General features: G+C 50.0%; 1 protein-coding gene across 8 annotated transcripts in view; it reads left to right on the top strand.

Annotated features, from left to right (window-relative positions):
* Nucleotides 1-4863: 4863 nt before the first annotated feature.
* Odf2 (outer dense fiber of sperm tails 2) overlaps nucleotides 4864-13153 on the top strand; it is a 43828-nt gene continuing 35538 nt past the window's right edge. Inside the window, exons 1-4 of one of the 8 annotated variants that reach the window (XM_029473335.2) lie at nucleotides 5466-5591; nucleotides 7860-7950; nucleotides 8653-8806; nucleotides 9094-9162. In XM_029473335.2, the coding sequence (XP_029329195.1) occupies nucleotides 8699-8806; nucleotides 9094-9162 (177 nt within the window). In that variant the 5' untranslated portion in view covers nucleotides 5466-5591; nucleotides 7860-7950; nucleotides 8653-8698. Of the gene's footprint in view, nucleotides 4950-5411; nucleotides 5592-5742; nucleotides 5882-6223; nucleotides 6247-6436; nucleotides 6674-7859; nucleotides 7951-8652; nucleotides 8807-9093; nucleotides 9220-13153 lie in introns of those variants that run through there. The other 7 variants (XM_029473321.2, XM_029473328.2, XM_029473313.2 and 4 more) reach the window with 7 other exon arrangements.

Raw genomic sequence — 13153 nt, 5'->3', positions numbered from 1 at the left:
GGTTCTCTCCCTTAGAGGAGCTCATTTCTGACCTGTCTTCCATTTCACAGCAGCCCTTGAACATGAGTTATATTAGCGAGCACCCAGACCTGGCAGAGTCCCCATAGAACCTCCTGAGGTTTGGCTGCCAGTGCACTGCAGTCCAGGAGAGAGAGGTTCAGGACCTGCCATAGCTCTGAGGACTCTGGGCCAGAGGTGAGGCTGTGATGTTTTGTTCTTCTGAGGGTGAAAAATCTTCCTCTCTGGATGGCTGTGATCTAGAGCAAGTAACATTTTCATTCATGCTGTAAAATTTGATTAGCCTCCCAGGGACTGAGCAGGGGTGGGGGTGGGTTTTAAGGATTCAGCAGTAAATGAAACTAATGAAAATGGGGTGTCAGGTGGACCTGGAACCCCTGTCCAGCACACACAAGGTGTCTCCCATTACCAGGACTAAGGACAACAGATACCACAAAACAATGAAAGCCTGATGGTGGGGGCTGGAGAGACGCCTCAGCAGCTAAGAGCACTGTCTGCTCCTCTAGAGGACCTGGGTTCAATTCCCAGCACCCACACGATGGCTCACACTTATCTTTAACTCCAGATCCAGGGGCTCCAACTTCTTCCTCTGACCTTCTTGTACCTGCACTAATATGTGTGTGTGCATGTGTGTGTGTGTGCGCACACATGCATGCCTGAGTATACACAGACTCACACACAGAGAAATCTTTAAAAAAAATAATAAAATATAACAAACCTTATAAACAAAAGTAAGAAGTCAGCTGTGGTTATGTCCTGGGCAGCAGAGGCGGGAGAATCGCAAGTTTGAGGCCAGCCTAGTTCACATATCCAGACCTGAGAATTTATGTTTTACTTTTTGTTTTATTTTGTTTTTCAAGATAGGGTTTCTCTGTGTAACTATGGGTACAGAACTCACTCTGTAGACCAGGCTGGCCTTGAACTCATAGATCCGTCTGCCTCTGCTTCCCGAGTGCTGGGATCAAAGGTGTGTGCCACCACTACCAGATGATTTGTGTTTTTAATAAGTCCCCTAACTCTGCTGATGCTGTTAGCTCATGATCGCACTCTGGCTACAGTACAGTCACTGAGCATAGCATCTATTCAAGGTTCATAAGCAGTGAGGGACAGCTCAGAGGATCCAAGAAGGGCAAACCTTGAGGGCCTGGGAGAATTTTCTCTCCTGGCCCCTCCATGAAGACACAAAGGTACCAGGAAGAAAGAGCCAGTCCCACTCTGTAGCACTGATCGCCTCTCCTGAGGCTGTAGCAGCTGCAGCAGGGCCCTGAAGCAGGTGTTCCTGGAAACAACCTAATCAGGCCCTTGGGTAAATGGAGAGGCCTTAGCCAAGGGGAATAAGACTTCCCTCAGGTCAGAGTCATGTGGTTGGGGCTACGACTGGAGTCCACAAAGACTCCTTGAAATTCACAGAGAAGGAAACTACCTCATCCAGTCTGATGGATCGTTTTCCTGTGGGCTCTTGACCATGAGTTTTATTTCAGTCTTTTCTTTTTTCTTCCTCTCCTCCCCCTCCTTCTTTCTTCTTTCTTCTTCCTTCTTCTTCTTCTTTTTTTTTTTTTTTTTTTTTTTTTGTCCTTGTCCTCTGCATCCTCCTCTTCTTTCCTTTTTGAGACAGGGTTTCTCTGTGTAGCCCTGATTGTCCTGGAACTTGCTCTGTAGACCAGGCTGGCCTCGAACTCATAGATCCACCTGCCTCTGCCTCTTGAGTACTGAGGTTAAAGATGTGCACCATTACACCTTTTTTAACATTTTTTTTTTAATTAATTTTGTTTGTCTGTATGGGTACATACACAGGAGTTGCAGATGCTTGGAGAGACCAAGAGGGGGTCAGAGACTCTGAACTGTGAGCTTCCTAATCTAAAGTGGATGCTGACTGTTGGGCCTCTGCAAAACATGTTATATGTCTAGGTTTTAACTACTGAGCCATCTCTCCAGCTGCTCCACGTGCCTTCTCGTCTTTCCCATTCTGTGAAAGTGGAGCAGATTCTCTTTTTCCTTTCCTTCTCTCTCTCTCTCTCTCTCTCTCGCTCGCTCGCTCGCTCCTTCTTTCGTTCTTTGTGATAGAGTTTCATTATATAGCTCTGGCTGGCCTGGGACTCACAGGGACTTGCTTCTCTCTTGTGCGCTGGATCACCTTGTGTCCCAGCATGCCTGTTTTGTTTGTTTATTGCCAGATTGGAGATTCTAAGCTGTTAAACTCTTACTCAAACCCTTCCACAGCTCTCCAGGAGCTGAGGGCCTGAGATCTGACACCAATGCTTGACCTATTTGGCACTTTGTGGCTTAGTTCTGCTGACCTGGGCAGAATTCCTCGCCACCATGACCATAACACTTCAGAGGACTGAATATTCCACAGTGCTGCCCCATAGAACATTTTGTATGTGCCCAGGCCTGGGTGTGCTAACTCCATACCTGTTGTTCTCTGCTTAGAACCCACACCCGTCAGTCACACTTGCACACAGCTCTCAAGGCCTCAGCATCTCCAATACTATCACCTCTGGGAACTCTCTCCTGCCTGCCTAAGAAGATAGGTCCTGTTTCCCTCCTCCCTCTTCCTCCTCCCACTTCCTCTTATTCCTGTCTGCCCTCTCTTACAGTAGCTGAAAGACTTGCAGCTCTTTGAAAGCTACCACCTAGCATCTGAGTGGTTTGTACTCCTACCATTCAAAATACTAGCATGTGCTTCGACTGTTCTCTCAGCTGTAAGTACACTCGAAGTTTTACTTATTTGTATGAATACTTTATCTGCATGTGGTGTGTGTGCCCACTGGCTGAATGACTAGATCCCTCTAGGGGTCAGAATTGGGCATCAGATCACCCAGAACTGGAGTAACAGGTAGTTGTGAGCCACCTTGTGAGTGCTGGGAACCAAAGCCAGGTGCTTTGCAGGAGCAGCCAGTGCTCTTAGCTGCTGAGCCATCTCTCTAGCCCCTACAAGTACGTATAAAAATAAACCCCCTTTGCTTCCTTCCTTATCTCACTTTACTGTGGTGTCCTTGAGTGTGGCCTCCTTTCCCCCCAGCCTGGAACCTGCCTGCTCAAGGGTAGAGCTACCGGCTCATTCGTCCTGCCACGCCCACTGCTGGAACCTGCCTTTGCTGCCTGGAGTCACACACGTGTTTGTCCTGTTACTGGACCCTGAGTTACTTGGCGGGAAATTGGGTTCCCTCCCCCTTCCTTTATAAACTGAGTGTCTGGAATTAGTAAAATTGAGCCTAGATCAGAACTTGTTGTCCTGGCTCCATTCTTTTCTTCCGCCCCGTCTAGTTTCCTCTCTTTTCAGCCTAAACTGCCTTTCTCAGCGAACCGTTCGTGTTGTAGACTGCGGGCGGGCCGCAACACTTGAGCTTCTGTCATCAGCATTTTCCAAACCTCCCAATTTCTAGCACCTCAGGAATGACTCCTCTTTTTATTAGTTTTGGCTCTTTGAGACGGGTTTCTCTGTGTAACCATGGCTGTCTAGGTTGTCTTGGCTGTCTACAGAGCTACAAGTAGCTCTGTAGAATAGGTTGGCCTCAAACTCATAGAGCTGCTTGCCTCTGTCTCCCAAGTGCTGGAATCAAAGGTGTCTGCCACCACCGGCCGGAGTTCCTCCAATACCGTCCATTTTCAGACCTTTTATTACAAAAGTCAGAAATAGCTGACTGTCAGGGAGGACTGTTTAGACTGCTTAGATTGTTTAGTATAGAATAGACAACATAAAAGCTTTCCTTGTCTGGTTTCATTAGTATGATAGGTCATGTAACTCCTCTGAGACTGGATGGCAGGTGCTAATGTGCCTTGAATGTAGCATGGACTTAGTTCCATGAATGGGGACATGCTAAGAAATGAGCAACAATTCCATTTGGAGGTAGCAAAAGGACATTTCATTAAATTAAATTCATTTAATTAAATCGAAAAAAGGTCTTGCTATGTAGACCACGCTGGCTTCAAACTCCTGTCCAAATCAACTTGTTTCAGCCTCCTGATAGAATTCTGAGATTATAGGTGTGTACCATCGTGTTTACAAAGGAGACTCTTGACAGTCATGTTTGACCTGCACTTTGAAGCAGGTTGTTTATCTTAGGCAGCAAGAAGCACACATACATCTGAAGGTAGACCAGAAGGGCAGCTAAGGATGGGAAAGTGTGTGGATATTAAGGGACTTTCATTTGGTAGATTTTTTCTCTATGAAATAGGGAACTTGATGTATGGAATGCAGAAGAGACAAAAGTTTGGAAAAGCCGCTGTTGGTAATTGTCTAGAGAGAACTGCTGGACAGAGTGGAGACAATTATTCATGGAGATTATAACACGCACGTGTTACTGAAAATTGAATCTAGGATTTTGCTCAGGTCAGGCAAGGGTTTTAACTCAGAGTTCCTGTCCCCAGCTGTATGCTCTTGCGGAACCTCAGGATGGTAGAGATAGGACTGAGGGATACAGACTGGCCTTCAACTAACTCATGGCCATCTCCCTCCTTCATTGTTGAGATTACTGGCATGAAAAAAAAAAAAAAAAAAAAAAAAGGAAGGAAGGAAGAAGAAGAAGAAGAAAAGAAAAGGCTCGCCTTGCTGATGCACTCCTATAATCCCAGCAAGCAGCAGAGATAGGCAGTTTTCTGCTCAAGCGCAGCAAGTTCCAGGCCAGCCAGGGTTGCACGCACAAAATGAACCGTCAAGGGTTGACGAACAAATATGACATGGTAAGACTGCCCTGCCGGCTGTGGAGGTGGGAAGGTAGTTCACGCTCCAGGGAGGAGCTGGTGGGAGCACGACTACTGTGTTGGAGTTAAGGTGTCAAGGAAATGAGGTCTACCCGGCCCGGAGGTTGTTAAAGTCTCCCAGAATCCAGGGCGGGAACGTGAGCCTCGTGACAGTCCCCCACGATTGGCTAACAGGGAAGCATAGTTGAGAAGATGGCGGCTCAGCAGAGAGAACCTCAGCAGAGCAGGTCCGTATAGAAGCGGCGTTCGGTGTGCGGGAGGGCGGCAGGGGCGTGGGGAGTGCGGCCTCTTCCTTCGGTTTGGGGCGTGTGGGAGAGGGACACAGTTTGTGTAGTGTGCATAAGTTGTCTGCACTGAGCGGCCTAGGCACAGGGATGGCTTTCCAGAAGCCCCAGCCTGTCGCTTGTTCAGACGCCCTCTTCGTCCAGCTTCCTCCTGTGTTTCGAGGGGAGCGCGTTAGGGTTCAGGATTCAGGAGGACCAGGGCAAAATGGCGGAGGGGACTCGGTGGCCTGAACGGTGGGGCAAGACCAGGCCGGCTGGCGCGGGAGCGTCGCGTGTCTCCCTGACGACGGGGCGGTGGACAGGCCTCGTGACCCAGAAGTGGGCGGAGCGTCCCCATGTGGGGCGGGGCATCTCTGTGACGCTAGGGGCTGGGCCTAAATGGCGAAACCCGAGAGGCTCCGGGGGGGGTTTGAACTGGCCAATGGGCGAGCTGCCGACCGGTTGTCGGAAAAGGAGGCGGAAGCGGGGAGGAGCCGCCGCGGGAGCCGGACTGCATCCGCCGCGGCGTCTCCATGGCACGACCCTGGCCTCCGACTTCAACGACTTCATAAGGAGACGGTTCTGGGCGCAGCCGTGCCGCTCTTGGTGAGAGGCCACGCGGCGGGGCAGGGCGTAGAGTGCCGCGGGTTCAAGCCCCGCGCTCCCGGGGCTGGCTCGACCGGGCACCGTCCCCGAGTCTAGGCGCGCTCCTTCCTGCGTCCGAACCCGGCCCGCCCCGCTCCTCGTTGGGCGCGGGCCCTTCCTCCTCCCGCTAACGGGCGGGCCGGCCGCCTCCGTCCTCTCCGGGCCATCGGCAGCGCTCTTTCCCTCCTCTGCTGTCCTCGGGCAGGGCTGCGCCCTTCTATGGGCAGAACCCCGTCCCCTCTTGCCCGCTGGTGGGTGGCCGTGCGCCCCATCCTCCCCGGAGGCCACCCCTGCTCTCTGCGGGCTGGGCCGCAGCAGTTACATGCGCTCGGGGTGGGCAGGCCTCCGGGGACCCCTCCAGACCAGCTCCAGGGATGCGGGTGATCCAGGAGCGGTCTGGCTGTCCATGCCGCCCCGCCTAGGCCGCCGCTCCTCCCCTTCCATCTATTGGTTCTCCCTGGTAGCTATTCTGCCGGGAACGCCCCTTCACCTAGGAGACAGTTGCCCAGGCACTGTCCCGAATATCCCTCCAGCTCCCTGCGCGGGTTCCCGCCCCTGGGGGGCCCACTTGGGGCCTAGCAGTTCTCACCTTCTTCGCACTCCAGGCAGCCCTCAGGTTTAAACCCTAGTAGCCGTCGGCCCGCTATTCTTCCCGGGTGGGGCCTGGGCATGCTGGTCGTTGTCCTCCTTTCAGTGACGTGGCCCCTCTCTGTCTTGCCGCGCCCTCCACCTGCCTCCTGGCGGCGCACTCGGCACCCCGCAGGTCGCTCAGCCTCTCCTGTCTCCCTCCCTCCCCACTTTGGCAGGACAGTTGCTGTGCGACTTGGACAGTAGAGGAGCGCCTCCCAAGTTTTCATCCAACTGCCACCCCCAAAGCTTCCACCCTCCTCCCCTCAGAGAGAGGACGTTTGATGCCCGGCCCCTGAGATTCTCATTGGCAAGCCCCTCTGGGTCCCCCTGAGCAGAGCCTGCCGACCCAATTGCCCATCTTTGCGGCTTTGATGCTTAACCATGTCTGCCTCATCCTCAGGCGGCTCCCCCAGGTACAGCCAATGTGGGGGGCGCCTTTGCAGTAGGGCAGGGAAAGGTGGTCAGGGCTTCCCAGGCCAGGCTCAATGGAAACTTTTTTAGTTTCCCAGGTACTGAAAGTCTGGACCCAAAACACTTGAAAGTGACTTTGAAAGGGGAGGAGTAAAGACCCCCTCCCCCGCCTACAGCTTCCTAGTAGCAAACAAGATCACTCTTAACCGAGTATTACGCTCTGAGTTCAGCTTGGCTTCAGACTCACTAGGTAGTCAAGGTTGTCCTTGAATTCCTGATTCTCCTGTCTCCATGTCCCATGTGGTGGCTTAAAAGCATTTCCCACCAGGCCACCTCTAAACTAGTGTTAAAGTGAGCAGAGATATTATAAGTAAGTAGAAGGGGGGAAACTTGAGGTTCTAGTTTGAACATTCTTCTTCTGAGTGGCTGACCAGCTTGCTCAGTAGTTGTTTGGGAGCCCAGCAGAGTGCAGACCACGGTGCTGTTGCTTTAGGTTTCAGTCTTCCCCTTGAAGAGCTGGTGAGGTCGGCAGAAGGCTATCTGGGAACTGTGAGGAGGCAGTGGGCTAGGTTAGCTTTGACCATTGCAGACCATTCTCCCCCAGCCGGGACTCTGGCTGGACTGCTGGTCTGGAGCACAGTATTGGCTGTTTTGCACTTGTCGTATTGGGCTGCATATGTACAAGCAAGGCTCTGGTGTGGGCAGTGAGTGGACCACGTTGGGAAGTGGGGTCTTCGTATGCTTCAGCAAGTGTATGAGCCTTCCTTTTACAAGCTGGTGTCCCAGTGACTTTGCTCCCGAGCTGCGTGTTTTAGGTTAACCTGTCACTGAACGCTTCCCCAAAGGAGCTTGGGGACTGTAACCCTTGTTGAGACTGGTGCCTTGGCAGCTTTTTTTGGGTCACCTGATAGGATGACAGGTAGGCTTTCAGCACAAGGTCACAATACATGTGATGCGATGGCAGGTTTAAAAGGCCAGTCATGCAGACAGCCTACACCTGGTATCACCCTCCTGCTGAGCACACCATGCGCGCCTTGTGCTCATCTACAGAGAGCCAGGGGACTCAAGACTACTGCTCACGGCTGCCGACGCAATAGCCACCACATGCAGCGTGCCATTTCCCGAGATCTGAGACATAGGAGAACCCTGGCTTTCTGCTCATAATCTGGTTCTTGTGCCCGGGTGCAGGTTTCCATCGTGTGGGAAGAACGGAGTAACGAGTCTCACACAGAAAAAAGTCTTGAGAACACCTTGTGGCGCACCCAGTGTAACTGTTACGGTAGGTGACCCTCACAACGGTACCATCAGAACTGCTTCTGTAAGCCTTTGCTAGGGACTGCCCAGGTGCTCTGTATGGAGCTGGGAAGCATGGCCTGCTTGCTGATGAAGGAAGGAGTCAGGTGTGAGGAGGTTGTCTTGATAGCCTTCCAGGGACATCCCAACATCTTTAGAACAGATATTTTAAAAAGAAAAAAAATGAAATAAAAAGCATGAGAGAGAGGTGGGATGGGAGCTGCCAGCGGGCAGCACTGTTCCTGGGGTCCAGTTCTGCTCACGTTTTCTCTGGAGTCTCTACACCCTCCTCATGCTTGGCATCCCCACTGGCCTCCTCTCTGCCCTAATGTCTTGCTTGCATGTGGCCTGCATGCATCTGCACCTTAACCATTTTGAGTGTTTCCCACACTAACTCACATGCCTGGTTGGAAGATACAGCTTTGCAGCCGACCTGCACTAAGTCCAAGGCGGAGCTGCAGCTCTGAGGACCCTTCTTGTGCTTTTAGAGAACCTTGTCCTGAGCGGACCTGGAGGCCTTCAGCTGAGACCTCTGCAGAGTCAGCCTAAGTGTCACGCCAGCCGTGCTTTGTGCTTTCTGCCTGCATGCCAGTAGTTGGTAGCTGTCCTGCTCACTTGGTGGCTGAGCGTTCAGGTGTCCCCAGAAGCCTCTGAGCTCTGTTTTCATGCCCAGTTTACTCATCCACAGATCCATCTTTTTTGTGTTGCCCTCCCCTGCCTGCCAGAAGTGAACCATGAAGGACCGATCTTCAACTCCCCCCTTACATGTTCACGTGGATGAGAACACTCCTGTCCACGTCCACATAAAAAAACTCCCGAAACCATCAGCAGCCAGCAGCCAGGTAGGAGCATGGCAGTGGGGCGAGGTCATGGCTGCAGATCCGGTCTCCCAGCCTAGCCTCCTCGCACTGCTGACTCCAAAGGTTTGGGAGACACATTTTTTTCTGGAGGTCAGTTGCCTGGTTAGAAGGTAGGCCTTTGGTTCCCAGCAGCAGCAGCAGCAGCAGCAGCAGCAGCAGTAGCAGTAACATTACTCAGAAGAGGCCCCTCTGCAAAGGTGGCATATGCCACCTGAGTGACACTGGGCAGCTGGGCCTGGAGATGATTCTAGTTTTGTCCCTTCCCACAGAAATCTCATAAGCGCGGAATGAAAGGGGACACCGTGAATGTACGGCGGAGTGTCCGGGTGAAAACCAAGGTACCTTGGATGCCCCCTGGAAAATCATCTGCCCGGCATGTGGGATGCAAGTGGGAGGTAGGCTCAGTCTTGTTCAGGCTGCTCTTCTTGGACTGGTCAGTCAGATTCTAGCAGGCCTCAGACTTGGTATGATTGCAGAGATTCCAGTGAGCCTCATTTACTGGGTGCCTTTGTAAACCCTGTAAACTTATGGCACCACTTAGCCTCTTGCAGCTTTGCTGGGTGGTAGATCCTGCTGTTCCACTGTAGACATGAAACAGCTGGGAGCTGACATGCCCGGAGTCTTAAAGAGAGAGCAGCAGAGCTGGAGTTAGGACGCTGTCTCATTTAGGAGACTGAACTCAGCCTCTGCTTTGCACATAGATTTACATGTCTGTCATAGTATCTGAAGTATAATTAACATGGAGGATGTTACGTGTGCATGTGTACATAAACCAACCTATAAAATAGCCAAGAAAATGTTGCTGGCCATATAGATGATGCAAGCATCTTATTCACACTGCTTTGGAACAAATGGAGTATCTTCAGTATTAATACCCAAGAGAATGTGTCTTATGCTATATCTTAACAGTGTTTATCTATGTACTTGCCAATCACTCACCAACTCATCCACCCACTCATCTATCCACCCACCCATCCATCTATCCATCCATCCATCCATCTATCCACCCACCCATCCATCCATCCATCCATCCATCCATCCATCCATCTATCCACCCACCCATCCATCCATCAACCCACCCATCCATCCATCCATCCACCCACTCATCCACCCACCCATCCATCCATCCATCCATCCATCTATCCACCCACCCACTCATCCATCCATCCATCCATCCATCCACCCACTCATCCACCCACCCACCCATCCATCTGTCCATCCATCCATCTCCGGCCTTAATAAGCCATCCATATAATGAATCACACACGGTACATTTCTTGGGCTTGCCCCATGCATTGTCAGCACGGGTTCTAGCTACAAGCCTGCCAAGACATGTTTTTTGCCAGGCGTGGTGGCGCACGCCTTTAATCCCAGCACTTGGGAGGCAGAGGCAGGTGGATTTCTGAGTTTGAGGTCAGCCTGGTCTACAAAGTGAGTTCCAGGACAGCCAGGGCTACACAGAGAAACCCTGCCTCGAAAAACAAAAACAAAAACAAAAACAAAAAAGGCTAAAATAGCTTTCAATTCTGTTCTGAACAAACTCCTTCCTTAATCAATAGAAGTAAAGACTTCAAAATAATGCTTTGGTGTGCTGCCAACAACACCACACCTTTAATTCCAGCACATGACACTTGGGAGGCACAAGCAAGCAGATGGGTCTCTGAGTTCAAAGCCAGCCTGGTCTACTCAGTAAATTCCAGACCAGCCAGGGTTATCATGTCGATATCTTGACTCACACAAAACAAAACTTGCTTAGTCTGATCTTTTAGAGTCAGTCTTTTTCTTACAAAGTCTTTTTCTTATAGTTTGCTACTCTGAAAACGAGAAATGCCCAAAATGGATGTAATTGTGACATTCATAATCATACCACATGGATTTGACTCTTTGCCAGTTTATTCACAGGAAACCTGGGTATGCTCTGGAATGCATGGAAAGTGTTATGAACAGTATAAAACACAAGGAAGATGGGCATTTCTGCCTGGGGGTGTAGCTGACTTGAGTGTATGCTTAGCAAGGCCCTGGGTTGGTTCAGTGCCCTGTATTGCTTGTCTTCCTGAAAGGCACTGGGTCCTCAAAAGAAGGCGGAGATAAAAATGCTCCCTTAATATTATTTTATTACCTCAGTAGTAACCATTGAAAAGTAAAATTTCTGAGCCTGGTTGTACACTTCTTGAATTCTAGCAGTCAGGAGGCAGAGGTAGGAGAATCCCTGTGGGTGTGAGGCCACCCTGGTCTACAAAGTCAGTCCAGGAGAGCCAAGGCTTGTTACACAGAGAAGCCATAGCTCAAAAAAACCAACTGACCAACCAACCAAAAGAAAAAAAAAACATTTGAAACATCATGGTGAATGCCTATAATCCTAGCTTTTGGGAGGTTGAAGCAGGAGGATTGCTAAGAGTTAGAGGCCAACTAGAACTTAGTGAGGCTTTGTTTCAAAATCAAAAATAAAGAAATTGGAACACAAATAGCAAGGCATCAATCGTTTTTATTGAATGGAAAGGAGTTTAAAGCTAGAGAGGTGCTCAGGGGTTAAGATCACTGACTGTCTTTGCAGAAGACCTGGGTTCGATCCCAGCACCCATATGTCGCCTCATGTCCCCGACTCAAGCTATACTGCTTTCTTTCATGTGATACCCTCATCTGGCCTCTGCATGTACGAGGCACACACATGTTGCACAAACATACAAGCAGGCAAAACATGCATGCACATAAACTAAAAATAAGTAAATCAGCTAGGCAGTGGTGTTGTGAGCCTTTAATCCCAGCACTCGGGAGGTAGAGGCAGGTGGATCTCTGAGCTTGAGGCCAGCCTCGTCTACAGAGCAAGTTCTAGGATAGCCAAGACCACAGAGAAATCCTGCTTCTAAATAAGTAAATAAACAAATAACTAAATTTTTAAAAAATGAAAACATTAAAAAAAAATGTAAGAACAGAAAGGGGGTAAAAGATTATAATTATCCCATGTCACCAGGCACACTGATAACAAGTTTTTGAGACATTGTTGCTGTTGAGACATGGTCTCAGGTAGCTTAGGCTGGCTTCAAACTTGCTATTTAGTTGAGGATGTACCACTTGTGTGCCTCATGTCAATGGAGGCCTGTAAAGGGCATCAGCTTTCCTGGCACTGGAGTTACAGATGGTGCCTGTAACCTGCTAGCTTGTGAGCTGCATGTGGTGCTGGAATCAATCTGGTCCTTCAGGAAGAGCAGCCAGTGTGCTTAACCAGGGAACTGTTGCTCCAGCCTGTGTTTATTTTATTTATTTATTTATTTTATTTTTTTTGTTGTTGTTGTTTTTCGAGACAGGGTTTCTCTGTATAGCCCTGGCTGTCCTGGAACTCACTTTGTAGACCAGGCTGGCCTCGAACTCAGAAATCCGCCTGCCTCTGCCTCCCGAGTGCTGGGATTAAAGGTGTGAGCCACCACGCCCGGCTGTTTATTTTTATATATGTATTAAGCAGCTAGTGCTCTTAAGCACAGAACCGTCACTCCAGCCTCAGGGTTTATTTTTATATATGCATTTGTGGGAGTGGACTTTAAGTCGGGTGCCCTAGGTTCTCAGAGGCATTGTCCTGGACTCGGACAATGGCAGTTGCTCCGAATCAGCTGGACGTGGGTACTGACAACTGAACGCCATTTCTCTACAAGAACAGGATACCTTCTTCATGCTGAGCTGTCTCTCTTTCTCCATCAGATCTTTTCAGTTTTTACTTTTTGAGACAGGGTCTTTTTGATTATCCCTGGTTGGCTTAAAACTCACTGTGTACCTCATCCTGGCCTCACATTCAGAGATCTGCCTGCCTCTGTTGAGACCCACGGCATGTACCATCATCCCGGGCCTTCCAGCACCCCCCCCCCTTTTTTTTGAGACAAGGTCTTTATTATCATGTAGTTCTCTCACTGTCCTGAAATTTACAGTATAGACCATGCTCGCCTTGAATTCCCAGAGGTCTACCTACCCTCTGCTTCAAGAGTGCTGAGGTAAATGCCTGTGCCACCACACCTAGCTCCTGCCCTTTTTAAAAATTAAAAAGATGTATGTCTAACAACTGAGCCTACATCTCTAGCCTGTTTCTAGATAGCTTAAAAATCACAGGTATTTATTTGTGTGTGCAGGTGCATGCAGGTCAGAGGGTAACTTGGTTCTGCCCTTCTACTTACTGTGTAGAGTTTGCAGGTCAGAGGGTAACTTGGTTCTGCCCTTCTACTTACTGTGTAGAGTTAGCGTAGAAGCCATGTGTCTGAACTTATGTGCATGCACAGCTAATTCACAAGTGCTAGGAGGGTCTGTAAGCTGTGGTGAGTGGTGCTTACCTCCCAGCATGGCATA

This window comes from Mus caroli, unplaced genomic scaffold, assembly GCF_978045245.1.
Source record: "Mus caroli unplaced genomic scaffold, Mus_caroli_1 scaffold_2, whole genome shotgun sequence".
NCBI classification, from domain to species: domain Eukaryota; kingdom Metazoa; phylum Chordata; class Mammalia; order Rodentia; family Muridae; genus Mus; species Mus caroli.
The sequence above is the reverse complement of the archived record's forward strand: the minus strand, read 5'-3'. Positions and strand labels throughout refer to the sequence as shown.